The sequence below is a fragment of the Seriola aureovittata genome, chromosome 3 (genome assembly GCF_021018895.1).
Source record: "Seriola aureovittata isolate HTS-2021-v1 ecotype China chromosome 3, ASM2101889v1, whole genome shotgun sequence".
NCBI lineage: Eukaryota > Metazoa > Chordata > Actinopteri > Carangiformes > Carangidae > Seriola > Seriola aureovittata.
In genome coordinates, this window is record NC_079366.1 from 20,376,073 (window position 1) to 20,395,035 (window position 18,963).

General features: G+C 40.5%; 1 protein-coding gene across 2 annotated transcripts; it reads right to left on the bottom strand.

Annotated features, from left to right (window-relative positions):
* Positions 1-3,264: 3,264 nt before the first annotated feature.
* Positions 3,265-17,344, bottom strand: dkk2 (dickkopf WNT signaling pathway inhibitor 2). Of its 2 annotated transcripts, none has more exons than XM_056368446.1 (4): positions 16,735-17,344; positions 7,249-7,399; positions 6,711-6,842; positions 3,265-5,345 (listed from the first exon to the last, which is right to left on the bottom strand). In XM_056368446.1, the coding sequence occupies exons 1-4, from the start codon at positions 16,936-16,938 to the stop codon at positions 5,095-5,097; spliced, it is 738 nt and encodes a 245-aa protein (XP_056224421.1). In that variant the 5' UTR covers positions 16,939-17,344; the 3' UTR covers positions 3,265-5,094. The 2 variants fall into 2 exon arrangements, with proteins under 2 accessions (XP_056224421.1, XP_056224413.1); XM_056368438.1 differs by having other exon boundaries at positions 7,249-7,402; positions 16,735-17,341.
* Positions 17,345-18,963: the final 1,619 nt, after the last annotated feature.

An 18,963-nucleotide genomic window follows, 5' to 3' on the forward strand; every position in this document is an offset into this window, starting at 1 on the left:
ATGTGTCTTCCACCACTTCCTGCAGAACAGTATTACTGCTATAATTTGCTTATAATTGCAGGACAAAAGTAAATTCCTGAGCTTTCCCATGCAGGCTGAAAAAGAAAATCAGAGAATGACCAACATACCCTGTGACAGATGGGTAAAATGTCGCCAAGCATCCGACCACATGTTTCCTGCGGTCAACTTTCTTCATATGTTTAAGAATTTCTCCCCAAGAGTTTCTACTAGTCTGGCTTTGCTCAAAATGTGTTTTCTTGATGAATGAGGACATTAAGACTGATAAAAGCACAAAACAAATAAAAGCCACTTTTGTGCCATAATTATTATGAAAAGGATGACCATCATCATTTTCACCAGCTTTTACTTTGACACATCCCATCATGCACAGATGCAGAAGACCATGTGATGAAGTCACGCAGCCTGCTTGCTTGAGAAGACTTTCCTTCTCTGCCACAGTGAACGATATGAGCCATACAAACCCAAATTACATTTATGATTTACACGGTGCCAACACAGGCACAAAATCAAAGCCTTCCACTGAATCGTTTAGCATATTTATTTAGCTGGCAACTTCATGGGCAGTCAAACCTGTCTGTGCGAACTCCTTCATTTGTATTTTCTGCTGACACATGCTGGAAAGTGCAGAGCCAGTGACAGTCACTCTCTCATTAGCAGGTTTTTGGTGGAGACTTCAGAGCCTGTGGGTGGCCTGGAGCTGGGCTGGAGAAAAGTGCTTACTTTCTGTATCTACCTCTTCTTTCCATGGCGACCTGAAGTCTCCAGTCACCCTGAATGTACCCTTTCCAGTGTCTGTGGAGATAAAAAGACATCCAATATTTCAGAAATAGAAACCTTATCCAAACAAAGGTAGGGTAGAGTCATTACTTTCAATCAAAAGCACATGTGAACAAAAAAAAAAAGACTGGACACTTGCTGGATTGAAAACACAACCTTGTAAAGTGCAGAGCGCAGAGTGTGGTGCTGAATAATTACTGCAGGTTTCTGCTTTTTACTGTCAAGGAATGTGAGAAAATGATTTATTGTGTCTCTCACCACCTCAAATTGAAAAGGTAATGAAATATCCATCAAAACTGGTTGCATGTAGCGGAAAAGTTCTTAATAATTTCTTTTAGATGACATTACTTCTATTGTTATAATTATAAGAAGATGAAGAGGAAAAGCAGAAGAAGAGGATAATGGTGTAAATGTATACCTTTAAGAGTAGGTAGTTTTGTTTTTTTTACCTTTTTTGAAATAAAAATATTGAACATCTGGTGAACACATTTACATAAGAGGTCACTCCCAGACTTTTCCACATAGTCTGTAAAACAAGCTAATGACTGAAGGAAAAACTGAATATGTATTATTTAACAATTTACAGAGGACTTACAGAGAGAAAACAAATCAAACTCAGAAGCCATCATTTAAAGAAAGACTTGTTTAACACCTTCAAGATCCTGAAAATATCCTACTAATGTCCCTTGGACATTTCATAGTCACACCATGTTTAAACTAAGGATATTTTTGCTTATTGTTTGAAATGAGTAGAGCTTATCTTGGAATGCTGGAGATATCTTAAAGTAAATGTGTACTGACAGAAGGTTTGGGAAATTTACTGTACAATGCTTGTACATCACAAATAACATTGTAGTCAATACGTTGTAGCACTGGAACAGTTTCTAGGGCCGCATAAACCTAACATCTGGTCCGAGCTGCCTTAACAACAACCTGAAAAAAGTTTCGAAGTAGCGGCATGGCACTACTGCTAAAACAATTTTCAACAGCTTTGATATTATCTAAGATTTTTGTGATCTACAGCGAGGCAGCATGAAAAGTTAAGCTGAAATATGAAAGAAAAAGTCCCTTGGCCAATACATAAAACTTATTTTGAACATAATGAGACATACTGAGGAGAACAATAGCAGCCCCACAATGATGATGCTGCATCTGATGTTTTTGCAAAGTGCACGTCTTCTGTTGATGATGATGGAAAAAATATGTCACTCTTTTGGGAAAAGTCAAAACAGGACCCAGTGAAATTGTACAATAATGTTCAAAAGAACTGAGTGTTGTTTACAAAATTGCCTCAGCACACATTGCCACATGCTCTGAGGTGGTGAAGACAACGATGGCATTAAAATATGTCTAAAAGGATTCAAAAATTATAATCACTTATTCTACTCATAAGACTCAAAACTTAAACGATCTCTACCCAACAAAAGTGTGGCAAATGTGCATTTCCTGCACATTTGCCGTAAAAGGAGGATATCAAAGCATTTTTTCTATACATCACATCTGCGATGCATCAGGCTATAATGGTTCTTATGAAGTCTTATTTGTACTCATGAAAAAATCTCTAATGCAGACACAGTTAGTCGGTGGTTTTTGTGACCCTTGAACTGTTTCAGGATTTATTGCATCAGTCCCTCTCCAAGATACATTTTGAATTATAATCATTTCAGCTTGGATTAGATGGTTGGTTTAGATGGTAGCATTTAATCCTGCTAATATTTTCACTTTTCAGAGCTCAGTTAATTTTTTTATCATGCAAAAGCACTGCAGGTTACTTGTAATAATATATGGATATGGCTTTCATCTGATTTAAAAACGTATGTTTTTGTATTATTTACGGTATAAATTCATTGTAATTACACTGGAGGTGTAGTCCCCGCATTATGTTCTTTATAATAATTGATGTTTGTAATCATACATATGTGATGGTATTGTTAAAAACCTAATTACCCTGTAGAGTTTTTGACCACTAGTAGAGCTCAGGAGCACATTCACAGTGTTGCAGATATGCGTTCCTGCTGTATTCCTGCCCATGATGGTAACATGCCAAGAAACACAGCAATGTGCCAACAAAAATCAAGAGAGAAGGAATCTGTTAGCAAGTAAACATGGATGGAAACAACACAGGTTTCAAACTCTTCAAAAAGGAAATGCATTCATTCAACTCGTTTATGACACGTAAACATAACAGGGCACCTTCAAGATCTGAAATCAAGTTTTTAGCGGCTTTAACGTTGATGTTATGCAAAGAAGCAGGCGGAGCAACTGATGCTTTTTGAATGAGCAATTTATAATTGACGTTTTGTATGTCTGAAAGAAGCCCTGTTCTGTTACTTAGTTAACTTATATCATTTTCATTTCATTACTGTAAATGGTAACAAAATTAATAATGTAATCTAATTTTTCATCTCACCTGTCTTAAAACTCAACAGAAGAAGCAATCCAATGAGAAATAACAAGTCCTGTGTAGCCAGTGATACAAAATACATTCTTTTATTCATTCATCATTGTAAATACGCAAAAGAAATCAATGGGAAGTATTCACACAAACAATATTTAATGGGATATAAATCTTGAGACCATTTACACACCATTTACACAAACTATTTGGAAATTAATGTGCTTTTTATTTCTTTTAGGAACTATCCTTCCGATGCATCTAGTCTGTAATATCAGTCAAAGCTATCTATGCCTTTCCCCTCTTCTCTATAAACACAGCTTTTATCATTACTACATTATTTTGCCCAACTGTGCTTGTCCTGTCTCATCCCTTTATACTCTTCTCACCTAGATCATTTTGCTGTAATGTTTAAGATTCATACTTTTATTATATGTACATGATATACATTGATTCTTAAATACATTTTCATTGTTTCCAGTCTATTTACAATATAAGAGCTTATTGGTATTTTTAAATGGTTACAAAATATGTGTATTTGATGCTCTAAAAACATTAAAGCAAAAGGAGGCAAATGTGAAATTACATGGACTATGTAGGTACTGGTTGTTTAAAGGCGTGGTACTGACAAAAGCATTGCTTCACCTCCAGTACAACAGGAAACTGAACAGAGAAGAAAGTATACCGTCATATTTGAAATAACAGAAAAATATGCAAGGCCGTGTGCCATCCACAAAAATGCTGATTCGAACTGCGATTCTTTTTGAAAACATCAGGTTTATGGAGCATTTTTGTAACTCTAATCAATCTCCTCACGTCTACATTCCTACTGGCTTTGTAAACGGAAAAAATTGCACTTCCATCGTATCCTTGAATCCTGTTCATGTGATTGGAAAAGCAGAACCATCCTCTGTCTAGTATCGGAACCACTAAGTCTGCAGCAGAGCACTACCTCAGCGCAAACCGTTTTAACCCACGCAGTTGTATCACAATAGATTGCAGCTGTATCTGACAGATCAAACAAGGTTCCCACAACGGACACAATACTTTATCTCTCTTCTTGTGGCTAAAAATCGGGCGAGGAGCTAATGCCCCAGATGAAACTCATCACTCTAATGTAAATGTTCTTTAATTCTTCGCACAAGTCAAGCTCTGGAGTGAACAGTGTATGCAATTAGTTCCTCATATGATATAACCGGTATTTATGGGGTCTGGACATCGTTACTGGTTGTTAATGTCTCGCATAGTAATAGCTGAATTCTTCAAGACTTAAAGCAAACAATATGATACTGAAATTTAACAAAGCAGACAACGCATCATGGCAAAATTCAGATCCAGTAGTGAAACACATCTGATCTTTTATACAAATGGATTTTGGACTTTGGTAAAGAATGTGCTGTGCAGTAAAAAATATGGCTTCTATGTAAATATTCTACTTGTCTTATTATTAATATAAGTTGAAGCATGATGAAAAGACTGCTACGTCTGCTGCCGCTCTATCTAGAAAAGGTCCACACCTCTCACAGCATCTACTGGCTAACTCTGTGGCTCCCTGAATGTCATCAAAATGTTTGTGTAAAATGTTTGCTGTATTTGTGAGCAAACACACCGTGAGCTCATTGATCTCACAAAGCTGTGAGGTGTATGTGTGCGTGTGGTGGTGGTGCGTGTTTGTATGTGGGTGCAGGGATGGACCACTCACAGCAAACACATTAAAGCATTCCCCATTCGCTCTGCGCTTGCTGAGTAGCGAGCTTGAACCCACGCAGTCTGTTCTGTCTCTTGTTAGTCTCTGTCTCTTACTCCTTTCCTTTTCAATACAGCCACAACCCATCCTTTAAAAAAACTTTCCCTGGCAGATGGAGACAGAGGCCTCTATGCCGACAGCAGCTGCCTCCGCTTCAGATCTTCTGGCACATGTGGAGCCTGGACTTGGACGAGGAGGTGGCGTCTTTCCACACCTTGCAGGAGAGGCCCTTGGCACAGTCACAGCGCTGGAAGATTTCCAAGCCGTGAGAGCCTTTCTTCCTCTGCTTGGTGCACACCTCTCCCAGCCTCAGCACCGGCTTGCAGATTTTGGTCCAGAAATGGCGGGCACAGCAGTAGCCCTCCGAGCAGTCAGATGAGCGCAGGCAAGGGTCGCCCTCATGCCCTAACAAAGGAAGACAAGAAACAGCACTGATCAGTGGTGAACCAGCCAACAACAAACTCCACACTGTATATCAAGTTGGCATATCTCTACTTGGAAAAACAGAAACAAATGCTTCATCAGAGACATAAAAAGACCCGCATGAAATTATAAACCATTCCAGCATCTTGGAGTTTGCTGTATAGTGCCTCAGTTAAATAAAGAAAAGGAAACGTATAATCACTGTTCATTAAGCTGTTATGTTTTCCATACGGACAAGTTTAGCAACCCTTTCTTCACATTTCAGTTCAGATTGCATTATGTGTGGCCATGTCAGAGACCAAAGAAACACATGAAGCTTTTCGACATAAATCAAGCAAACAATTTGCTTATTCTGTATATTAACCATATAGTCCCATCTGGTCTGAGTCTGATGTTCTTGGCAGGTGGTCAGTGTTACTCCGATGGATGCATAATTAGTACAATTTAGTCATGCAGTTTTTTTTTTGTTTTTTTTTTTTCTGTGGAAAACATTTAAATGTATATCACTTCTTGCCAAAGGCTGCTTTATCATTCAAACCAGTCGTCCTGTATCCCTGACAAAACCACACTCTGCTGATTAGTTATTTCAATATGAAGTTCCAACCATCAGCACGATGGCCTGCTAAGCCTTGACTGCTTGTTCTCTGCTTTAACACCACTGATTCCCTGGGTGGATTTTTCTCAAGCAGCGAATCGTGTTAGGCCATTATAAAGTAATAATGTTTAAGGAGAGGGAGTGAGTCAAGCACAAATAAAATGAAATGGCCTTATTTATAGCAACATCAAGTGGTGGTGTTATTTTCACATTGATTTTAGTCTTACAGCCTACTGTCTTGAAGGTGCATTAGAGTTGGTTTAAGAGGCTCGTTAAATGCATTGCTTTATGGATAGGCCCTTACATTACCTTAAATCAGGTGACACGAACGCAAAGCAGGGGGCTCGGTGAGTTATTAGCTATAATCGTGCCAAATCTGCATTCTGTGGTTTTCACTTGTGCACCACACTATATGCGCTGTCAGGGAAAGTGTTTGCATGGGTTTGTGTAGGTGCAGAAACAGCAGGGGCATTGTGGTTTCTTCTAGGCTCCCCATGCTGTGCTTTGGGCTCCCAGACACTGACATATGAGCAGAGGGGTAATTATCAACATAGTTTGTGGACTGGCGTCGCCCATGAACTCTGTAGGGCATGCAGAAAGTGAACAACAGAAAGATTCAGCCATCCAGACCGGGTTTAGTGAGGATGACGGCAAAGGAGATGAGAAGAAAGACAAAGGTGACAGTGCTCAGAGACGGTAGGGTTTCTGGTGGACATGTTTTAAACATTACGCCACAGATATGCAAATCTTACCTTTCAGAGAATGCTTAGCATGTGCTTTGCCACTTTTCCTCCAGTTGTGGTCTTTGGTGGCGAGTTTGTTATGCTCATCTAATGCTGAGATGTGAGGTGAGAGCACACTCTCAGAGATGGGGACACAAATATCTGCAGAGAGGAAAAGATGAAAACAGAAACAGGACTTTTTAGGAGAGGTAACTGTGAAGGCAGGTTACCTCTGTCACTGTGTGCAGCTATGTCAGCTTAAAGCAAAGAAGCGCATTTTAGCAGAACCTCTGGGCATCAATTTAATGCAACTATAGTTCAGGTTTCTGTTTGAAGGCATGTGTTCAGCATTATTTAAATGTATTGGCTCCTTCACTCAGTCTCTGGGCTAGATACTGTAGTACTATTTGTTCAGTGACCTACAACAAGTCACTTTTCCCAGATTATTTGCATAAAACAAGAAATCAAATTTCTAAATTGCACCCTGCAGTAACAATATAACTAAGACTGACATGAACTGGAATTGTGTGTGTGTGTGTGTGTGTGTGTTCATGTGTCAGGTACATACAGTTGCTGCAGCGGTTCCCAGGGCAGCACATGGCGTCTCGATGGCAGCGCTTCTTCCTCCTGCGGCAGGTGAGGCAGCGAGAGGGAGCCTGTTGAGGGCTGTGGCAGTAGCTGCCTACAGTGCACTCCTTATCATTGCTGCATGGATACACCTGCTGAGGAAAAGATGCCTTTACTCACTCTGTGAAAACATACAGTACAAACTACATGGCACGGGCACACATTCATCTTCATAAAAGAGTGGTTGGAGTGCATCATTTCAGTGATATCAGCCTTTTAAATCCACAGTATGAACAGCTCTTACCACATTGTGCATTTGAAGGAGTGTATTGGCGACAGTGTGGTTGCAGTTGCATCGCCCACCTGCTCAGATTATGTGCATGACATAAGTTGCAGTTGTGTTTCGTGTGACGTTTGTGGCTTTACATTGACAGACATGAGCAGGACTAATTCAAAAGCTCAACTACTGGTTTTCTGATCAATGCAATAAATGCTGCCTTTGATATTTGACTTTGATATATTGGCCTAAGGAAAATAAAACTATATGAAACACACACACATGTGGCTGTGATATAGATGTGAATGGCTTTCTTAATGACATCTGTGGTTTCATTCTGTTCTCATTCAGAATGATACATATCAGGATGCTACTTTCTGGAAAGATGCTGCAGACTGGCTGATGGACACATCAATCATGCAGTTCACAATCAACATCTAATGTCATTAAAATGTACGTTTCTAAAGGGAAATTACTCCAGTCTTTGGATGGCTGTTTAATGGCTCATATTTGTGATGGTGGAGATTCTGTATCTTCCCACACAAGGACATCAATATCCACCGAATTTCTACCAAATGATCAGATTGCTGTATTGCAGAAGGACTGCCGTGAAAGGAAAGAAACACCCAGCAAACACATGCTCACACAGAACTAACATAATCCCAGCCTTCCTTCTAATCGATGCACCACCAGTTGCACCATGCATTTCAGGCTGCAAAATTCATATTATAGCAAACAGTTAACAAGCCAAATAAAATGCATGTTATGTTCCTGTTTATAGGTCTTTGGAGACTCTATCCCCTGAAGACAAGACTGCTCAAACTGAATCTCTCAGGGCTGTGCTGGGTCTATTCCCTCTAGTCCACATCGGTTCTTAAATTCATATGCAATATTGCTGTGTTGAAGTGCTGTGCAAAATTTTGGTTGAATTGAAAACAAAACCAGAAAAACACTGAGAAATTGTACATTACGTAACCTGCATTGCATTATGTCGAGCAGGTATTCAATCCAAGAAAATTCTATCATATGTTATTTTATCTCATCTCTTATCTTTTCCTCAGCAGGAAAACCAGGCAATAGAAGATATCCCAGTTACTGTTGGAGTCACTTTGTTTTTCATCAAAGGTTTTCCAACAGGTTCCTCATTGTTTGAGAAGTTTGTTCTGGAAAGAGACGTTGCTGTTAAAATTTTCAATTGTAATAGTAGTAACTGTAGAAAAGCACATGAGCAACCCTCAGGTCTTTTCTGTAAGTGGACTGAAATGACCACGATAGAAAAACCACCACCTTACAAACATAAAATCCACTGTCCACAACTGTGCAAAGTACAATTAAAACCAAGCTCATTTTTTCCATAACAAATGTGTTACAATGGGAAGTTTTACTGGAACGGCTGTCTTGATATAATTCCTTGCACATGCGAGTCCTGTCGCCATTGGACTTGGAGCAGGAGCAAAGAAGCTTGACATAAATTGTATCACGAATCAAATGAACTCCTCAGACAAATGAAATAATGTCATGAATTTGCACTGAACTCATCAAAGGAGAGGGACATTTCGAACAGCTGCATCAATACTCGGGTTCGGGCTCGGGTCGGAGTAATGTCAGGCAACTATGTTTCCTCCAATGGCTGAACATCTTTATCTTATTTCAAGCTATTCAATTTGATTTCAGGGTATCGTTATTACAATGGATGGGTTGATGAGTTGTCAGACATTTGCACAATATTATACCTATTCAAATATGCAGATTAGTAGAAAGAAAAGAAAAAAAGAAAAGAAAAAGAGCCGGATATGAATTCTGACAGTGTAAATCATGTCCAGTGAAGATTGACATTAGAACAACATGTTTGGCTGGCCAGCCACATTCAGTTGGCACTGCACTGACAGATCTGATTTAGTATGGCTTACCACTGACAAACATAGAACAATAAACATACGAATGATCATGAAAGACGTTTAAATCAGAGCAAAATCATTATAGCCACAATAAATAGCAAACACCATTTGGAGTATGAAGGTCAGCTGAGAGGGGAGGCCATGCGCACAAGACCAGGCATCACTCCAAACACGAATGTACACCACATGTTTCAATAAGCTCTCAAACATATGAATATATCAGCACATTAGAAGTTGTTGCTCGGTGTCCTCGTGCTTCAGAAAGTGAACAAGATTAGACTCGTTGGACGGATGCCATACTGACTTTCTCAGGCTGGAAACACATGGAGGCAATGATAGTCGTAGAAAAATGAGCAGGAATATTAGGCTGAATGCTCATCTATCATTATGACAGATTGCCATGATGCAGATGCTTAATGTGTTGATGAAAGTAAGAAAGCCCTGGTGTTTGATGGATTCCAAATATTTCTTAATTAGTACAATGTTGAGAACTGTTCTCAGAATATTCAAAGGCCTTATTTTATAGGGGAAACACACTGATTTTACGCCATCAGTTTATTGGTTATGAGGACTACACAGGTTAGCCTGTAAAAACACTTGTATGATGTCTTCTGTGGTTCTGGAGGAGCTCCGTCAAGTGTGAGAAAATAGGCAGAGTGATGTCATTAAAGTTACCTTGGCTTGAGCTGGAGACTGCCTTTTTTTTTCTTTTTTTTTTTTAACAAAAAGTTTACACAAAAGGCATGGTGTTTGATAGACATGGCCATTTACCAGGCAGGTAGGGTCTAATAAAGATGCTATCAAGTTTATGGGAAGTGTAGTATTAAACTTCACTGAATTGCAATCTTGAAATCCAAGCTTTTCTTTGACAGTAAACATCTGAAAGAAATGGTTTGACATTTTGGGAAAGTCTTGTCTCTTTTTTGCTCACTTGAGAGTTAAATGGAAAGAAGAATCTCCTGTCGACTGGAAGCAGAGGGAAACAGTTAGCCTTGGCCTCTCCAAAGTCAGTTTCCTATTTGTTTATCCCTACATAATCAGAAATTAAAGAAACTAGAATTAATAGTTTCAGACGGGTTTACATAATGTAACTATTTTGTGCAGAACAATTTATTTGTCCAGCACTATGACTGTGGAAAGTCAAAGTTCCCACCAAGAAAAACTTATATTAATAACTCCCTGTAAAAGAGCAAATTATTCCTTTACATTTCTGTTTGTGTATGGATACAAATAGGGGAAAAGGTTACGACATATGAATTAGCTTTATTGCTGGTACAATAGGTGTATTTTTGCAGAGAGACTAGCTAACTGCTTGCTCCTGTTTCCCCTCTAAGCTAAGCTGTTAAGCTAAGCTAACCATCTCCTGGCTCCAACTCCATACTTAACACTCACATGTTAAATTAGTATTGATCCTTTCATCTAGACCTTGGCAACAAAGCAATAAGTATTTTCCCCAAAATAAAGTCCAAAATTCTTAGGTTTTGTCAAGCTACTATGTCCAAGGTCTAGAATTAACTTTCATGATCCAACTGGGTTTTTCTGTTTTAGTGTCGACTGCTCATTCAGAGAAATATTGCCATGAACTATTGGTGTAATCACAGCTGAGGAGATGGTGAAATGCTGGAAATATATGGTCTGAAGAGAAGTTCGAGAAAGTGCAGTGGGAGTTTTTTTTCCCTGACATAAAAAATGTGCTGTTATCTAAATATGATGACAAATGGCCCCGGCCACATGCTGTAGTACTTCATACTACCTGCTCTGATTTCTATCTGTGTTTCTGGCTTGGATCGATTACAGTGCATCGCGCATGTGGGGGCAGGGGGGGTCGGGGTTAGAAGAAGAAGAAGAAGAACGGGGCTCACCTCTTCCATCATGACTCAAACCACAAGACAGCCCTTTGAAACCCAATGATACAAGGCTGACCCCCAAATCACGGCAGATAATCTCGCCTTATCTTGTCATGTTTTAAAATGCCTTATTCGTAACTTCTGAGAGACAGGGCTTCATTTGGATGCATCTCATTCATCTCACATCTTTTTTCTGTTGCTCCCTTATTTTTCCCTAGACAGCTTTCGCACATAAAAGCGCTGCCTTGGATCCTGCGCAGGAAGTGGGCTGAGAACTGTGTACTCTGCAGCCTCTCTTGGTATGCTGGTGAGACGATAAAGGCAGAGACAGACATAGAGCCATAAGGGAAGCCCCCTGGCCCTGTCTCGTGATGCTTTCGTGCTGGTAAAGCGCCGTGACTTTGAAGAGGAAACTTACATGTGCGGGAGCAACAATCTACAAGGGATTTACTACAGGATATACAGGGCTTTGAACCCTCCCCCCTGGTCTCAGGATCTCTTATTTATCTCTGTACAGTCATTTCAAAGTGCTGATATGATTTGCATAAAAATAAAGTCTCTTCTGCTTAGTTGGCGTGTGAGGGTTTCAGATTTAGGGACAGGATGAAAATAATTGGAAAAGTGAGGGGGGTTTCACTTTGCAAACAAAGCAAGGCCGTTTCCCAGCAATACTCATGGGGTCTTTGAATCCTCCCACTGACCATCCCCCACAATAATATACAAGTATTAAATTGTTTAACCATGTACCCCAATTTAAGACACACAAGGACAAAGTAAGGTGACGTTATAGAGTGACAAAGTCCACACAGGAGGTCCATGCGGATGGTCAACAACACATCAGACTTTAACACAGGAAACCATTGTTTATTTCCCATTTCCAACCGACAGTTAACTTTGCATTGTTTTTTCTTTTTTTTTTAACATGACCACAACCATTCCCTATCTTTAACCAAGTGTTCATTATTGTAACTATGACTACAAAGGTTCCCCTAACCTGAACTAAGTGATCATTTTAACCCAAACATCAATGTTTTCCCAACTTTAATTTTAAGGGCTTTTGTCACTAAACCAAACCAGGTCGATTTTGTGTCTAAACCTAACCAAACCATAACCATAGCATTGTCACATCATAAAACAGAGTTATTCTTCAACAATGATTTGGAACCATTTTGGAAAGCATCAGATGAAAAAACATGCAGGCGTTGGGTGTTGCTCCATAGGTCATGGACAAACAACATAGTTTTATGTTTAATAGGAGGCAATTTAAACTCAATGAAACTTCTGACGTGGGCCAGCAACGAACACGTTAATAAAGCCTGAGACAGAGCTGTTGTTCTCTGCATGTGACAAAGTGTATCTGCATAAACCATGGAACATGAGAACGATATATTTTTATGTACTTATTCATGATATTGCAAAGGAAGGCAGAGTGAAAATTCAAGGTGAAAAAAATATATAAATAATGCTTCCCTGCTCTCCTTGAAAAGAAGTCTGCCCTCACCTTTTCTGACCCCCTCTCCCTCCTTAATAATCCTTTACCATTTCTATATGAGTAACAAGGTAGAGCATTTCATATATGCTGTATTTGCATTAGTTATCTGGAACAAAAAGCAACAAAAAAAAAACCCCACAATGAACCTAAAGCCAAGGACTTCTTCACACATTTGTACCACATCCACACTTTTCGAGCTCCGTGTCATGATTGCACTTGACCTTCAGAGATCAAGCACGTAACCTGAAACTGTGAATGGTGTTAATGAGTGGCAGGGGCCTCTGGCAGGGGCCAGAGTCAAATAAACGATGTCACTGAACAAACAAACTTCATATGCCCTGAAAGCACAGACAGCCAGTATCAGATTACATAGGGATGGCTGCGCACAAGTCACTCTTACAAACCATGTCTTCAAACACAGCTCTGTGTCTTTCATCACTCAAAACACATGTGTTTATGGGCATTTCTCATTTGAGCGCAGGGACCCAAAGTCTCCAAAAACTAGACCCTCCTTAAGTTAAGTATACATTCTGGGTTGATCTTATTCCTCGGACACGAAGAAAGGCACACTGTCACCGCACATGAGCACTGTCTTCAAAGACTATCAAAGGCAAGGGGAACGCTCTCGATGGTAAATCTAGGAGGTGTGTTGCTCTAAAAGGTGTAATCCTGTGAAATGAGATGTGCACCGGTCTCCTCTCCCATTAACAGGTCCAATTAAAGTAAAAGAGGTCGCAATAGGAGGCCCCTAATGGCTCCAGCGCAGGGCCCACACGGTGCCCAAGGGACACACAGACTGGGAAAGGCCACAGGACAGGAGGGCCGAAGCACAAACGAAGCCGAGCGCTAACAAGAAGTCACACCTCTCGCTGCCTTTTCTCTCTCTTTCTCAGCTCATTAGGATCACTAAACAGTCATTTTAGGTTGGGGAGGAGGAGGTAGGCAGGGCTCAGGGAGAGAAAAGACGTGGCTGTACTTTTATAGCCAGAGCCCTCAGAGATTGCCTGTTAAAGTGATCCCTGTGTTTAATTAAATAAAGCAACTAGTTAAGGCTGCTGATGTTTTACAGACATGTACTGCATGAATGCAGCCACGCTGTCGGTTCCCTTGTGGGTTCAGAGGTTACAGTGGTGAGCACTGCCTGCCCGTGCTATCCATTTCTGTTGGTTCCCTTCCAAGGAGCCAACAGTGCCACCCACGAGCGCCGGCTGTCAAGGTCTTAGAGGTTTTGGTTTTGTCGGTTTTACTCCAGTCAGGCTGATGTGAAAAGGGCTGAGACAACGGGGAAAACACTCAGCAGTTTGCGCTGACTCAACGCCAAGGGATAGCCAGAACCTGACCCTGGTTTCTGAGTGATTAATATAACCCTTATCGCCAAACGTTGTCAGCAGCTGCAGGAAATAAAAGCACATTAAGCTGTCAAATGCTTCCTATAACCGAGGGCTTCAACCAGCGTTTCTAATCTGATGGATAAAACACCAAATTACACCCTTGTTTCCTGCTTCAGCGGCTTGTCTCCGCAGGGTGGCTGGACTCTCTCCCTCGATAATTTGCTGCATCTGAAAGTAAGCCAATGAGGGCAGTTTATTGGAAGATTTTTGTAATTTTCTGCACTTTTCTCTAAATGTCAGGGGATTTATCAGGCCCCCAAACAGCTGCCTCACACCGTGTAAAAATGATGTCTGTTCTCGTGTTTGACTACGGATTATAGAGGGGATAGTAGGCAAAAAGAAAAAGAAAGAAAGAATTGAGTGAGAAAAATGGACATGGTGGTGAATTATTATGATTCTCACTCACATAACTGGCAAGCTCACAATCACATCCATCCGTAACCCACTGCAAACTCTCCAGAGGTGTGATAATCCGCCAACTATTCCTCACCAATTGTAACAAACTCAACAGCATGACAACTTGACCATAAATCTACCTGCTGGATATTGGCACTGAGGTTTCCCATAAAGCAGATGAAGAGAAATTTGAGTTGATGCATACCCATTTTCCACACTTACACCAAGGCCAAGGCCAATACCAAGGCCTTAATCAGCAGTAATTCACCTCAGAAATGCAGATGGACATGAAAATATTTTGGGGTGCCTGCTGTGAAACACTTTAAAAGAGAGAATGACTGAGTAATATGTTGTTTTGTGTTATTCAGCTTGCTTCAAGGCTGTAATCGGAGCTGTACACCTATTAAGAAAGATAATAAGTATGCATGTAATCGCTCTTGAGCTAAATCTATGCCACACACTGCCATTACAACCTCACAGTGGAGGCAGACGTGTTATCTTTGATTTATTCTGCTCATAAATGGCCACTGTATGATGAGAGACAGAAGGTCAGTGACGTTTGCCTGCCAGCGTCAAGCCGCGATCTGGCCAGGGCAGAGCTGAAGCTGTTACTCTACAACTCTGGAAAACCTCCTGGCAACCAGAACACACACACACACACACACACACACACATACATACATATATACCTCCCTCCTGCCACAAATGCTATTAACCATCTTCATTTGCACACCCTAACCATCCACAATGGCATTTTACTTTTATAACAGTATGGTGGTCTCTGCACACATATATTGTTTCCCCTCAGTCCACCCTTCCAAACCGCTCCAGATTATTGCAATGGCAAAGATGTAAGCAGGCGTTCAAATTGAGGTCTGGCAGTGCTGCTTGAGGTTGGATCTCCACACTCCGCAGAGAAGAGAAAGTGGCTTTTCCATAATTTTCTTCTGTCTGAGCTGGATGTCAGAGCGCTGCTCTCAGCACTACGTACTCCACTGATATCCAACACTATCGCTGCTGCAAGTGATATTACAGACGGTTGAGGCGGCCAAATGTATAAACACAAGTCAGTGTTAAATCTAGAGGGCAAGTCCATCAAGCAGAATGAAAATGCTTCAAAAGTAAGGACAAGGGTAATCAGCTGTTTCAGTGGGCTGATACACAGACTGTCTGCTGAGGGGGATGTGGTGGAGATGTGGCAGTGCCATCTACTGCTCAGCAACATACTGTGAGGCATCAACAGTATCTTTTAGAACAACATAATCATACTCTTCCATTTTTACTTAAAGCGTACAGTTAGTGGTGATCTTTTCAGTAAATCAACATTTCAGGAAGGCCTTTTTGTCGTTTTGTTGTTTTTTATGTTTGACTGACATGTCATGTTTCTTTTCTTCACGGATATCAGTTTTCCAACCTCCTTTCAAAAGCTAAAACTAAAACATCCACTTCTCTAAGAAATGATTTAGTGTATTTCCCACTTCTTAATTCCCAACTTGCTAAAAATTACCCATGATGTTCACAACTTTTTTTTAAGTTTCCCAGGATGAAAGCAGCCAAATCTTTTGGTCCCACGTTTGCTGTCAAACTACAATAATATGGCACTTTGTTGAAACAGAAGGAATTGATAACTCTTTGAGTGGGTATTAAGTGGTTGGTAAGAGTATCCCTCAGAGGCCCCACAGTAAGAATCTCATAATCCCAGCAAGCGTCTGGACCACTTTAATGACACTAAGACCCAGACAGAAAATTACACCAAGTGTTAACTTTTTCTCACATTTCTGTTGGCATTAATGATTTACTGTGGAAGTGCGCTGCACCCGGCTGTGGCGTCAGGTCTGAACGGCAATTAGGGTTTATGAGGGGTCCAATCCCTGCAATTTCCAATAACGATTCACACGTGAGAGATTTTGTTCTAATGGCATAAGGCTATTTTACTTGTTCAGCTCAAGAAACTCCACGGACACAGTTCTCAAGACGTGACGCACAATTACGCGCGACTATGTACATGGACATCACACTCATAATCGAATTAAAATTTAAAAGATGCCAGCTGTATTAGAATAAGTAAGTACTACAAGTTATTATGACCACTAATAATAAATGATTCCACTGGCCCTTATACTTCTAACCAGTTTCAGGTTGTGCGTAAACATTAGTACACAGTAATACAAGATTATTCAAATTACCTGCACAAGGATGTTATGTTTCTTCGTGATCCCGCTGTGGACAGTGGCGGACCCGTTTGTTGCGGGTGTGGGTGTCTCTTCCAACAGAGCTGGCTTGATGGAGTTCGCCTTCGGGCGCGCCTCAGACACCTGGGATGTCCCCGTCCTCAGTGCAGCGACGAGAAACATCAAAACACAGCATCTATTCCATGTAGAGACAAGCATCCTTGAGAAAAAAAAATACTGAAATATCAAAAAAAAAAAAAAAAAAGAGGCAAAATCACTTGAAAAACCTGAACTTTGGGCGCAGAAGAACGATGTTTCTCAGCGAGAAGTGTGCGCTCTGACAGTGTCCATGCGTCACGCTTGCCCGACTACAAAATAAGAGTCGTAGTGATGAGGCCAAGTTTTTGTTCCTGAAAATCAGATATTCAGAAGAATGACTGCCATCGACACAGCCACCTGAAAACACAGAGCCCAGTGTAGAAGGGAAACAGTGAATAATAGAATCTGTTAAAATGGTGATGCTCTGAGGGTCAGAGAGAAACTTGACAAGAGGTTTCCACTTTGTCTCTGTCTGTGAGTGAGCACTTAGCCCCGCAGCCGGGTGTTTTATGATCTCGGATACTTTCTTTTTATAGGATTGTAATGAGTTTGCTTCCTCCGCCCCTATTCACAACTGACAAAGAATGAAACTGATCTGTGTGCGGCACTGCTGCTTGCGCATTGTCGTCTCGACACCGGCACCAGGAGCCCCGTTGGGAAAAATCTATAAAATTATACACTGTGTATTTTAACTGGGCGCTTGACCCTTTTTACTGCGAGGCGGTTGGGCGCATAGGAAATGGAAAAAAAAGCCAGAGTCAGCGCTGGTCTAAAGAGGGTTTGTAGGTAACGTGGAACATTTTCTATAATCACAAGAACGAATCCGTGTTTCTGGGAAATTGTTACTTGTGTGCCTAAAAATGTAAAAATATTCACATTCAACACATATGAAAGCTGGGGCTGGGTTTGTCACTGAAATGATGCTCTGACAAATGTGAAATAAATAAACAGGATGCGGTTCAGGGTCCATTTAAGCAGCATTCCGGAATAACTTAGAATAAAAAAAAAATCTGATAACCATTGTTTTCGCCCTGTGGGATAGGCATCCCTCATGATGCAAAGGAATGCCAATGGTGATAAAGTTAGTGATATAAGTATTATAGAGGCGCCTTTGTGTGATTCTTAGAGTCCTGTATCAGGATTGAGTTATATTCATGTTGGTTAGATGATAATACATGTGCAGGTACAATGAACTCTTTCAGTTTCAGGCAGGTAAAGCCCATGATTTTGGAAGAATACTGTGTTTAGTGCAGGGACACAAGTCCTGCCGGGAGATTATTCATTTTGCTGATGTTATCAGTTTTACAACTCTGAATCTGTATTAATGTATGCCTCCTACTGCCCTTCACCATACCATGTATGTACATTGTTTTGCTGTGATCATAATCATCCTCTCAGTGCAACAACCCTTTGCTTTCTGAAAATGAAAAATATGATGCACAAATAGAGACCACAGTGCATGTAAATCAAGCACAAAATCCATCTTATCGACATTAAAAAATATATATTAAAAGCAGCCAGTCCCCAAAACCGTCTTTCCCACAATGGCTCTATGAGTCTGTGCCTAATAATGCTTTAGTCTTCACACAAGTTGCAACCATCTATTCAAGGCTGGAAGCTCGGCTGGGCTGGGATGAAACCAATATACCGGTAAAGGCTTCTGACCTCAAAAGCGATCCATCACAGGCTCCAATTCAAAGTGTCAAGTTCTTTTGTTTGAGACAATGGACAACCAACTGAACTGGGGAGTGGGAGGAAGTATTGGACTTGTTTGATGTAACTGTAGATGCTTAGAGGTGATACTACCTTTGTCACCCGAGTGCACAGTGATTTACCTTGAAAGACAGACAGCAGACAGTTGCTTTTTGCAGAAATACGTTTTTAAAGCCATCTTTCATTTTTCAAGACAATGTCGGACATAAAGTTTAGATATTTCAGAAAAAAGTGAGACTCCAGATAATAAACTTCAAATGAATAAGTAGAACCACCTTTGTGAAGATTTCATTATTGTGTTTGGTGGGATAAATTTAAGATTATGTTCAAAATAAAGAAGAAAAATAGAAACAAACGCTCACAGCAAAAACTTTGATTTGATTTATCCCTTAAACGCTGGGTGATGCCCATCTGGATTTTGTCTGCCTGCAA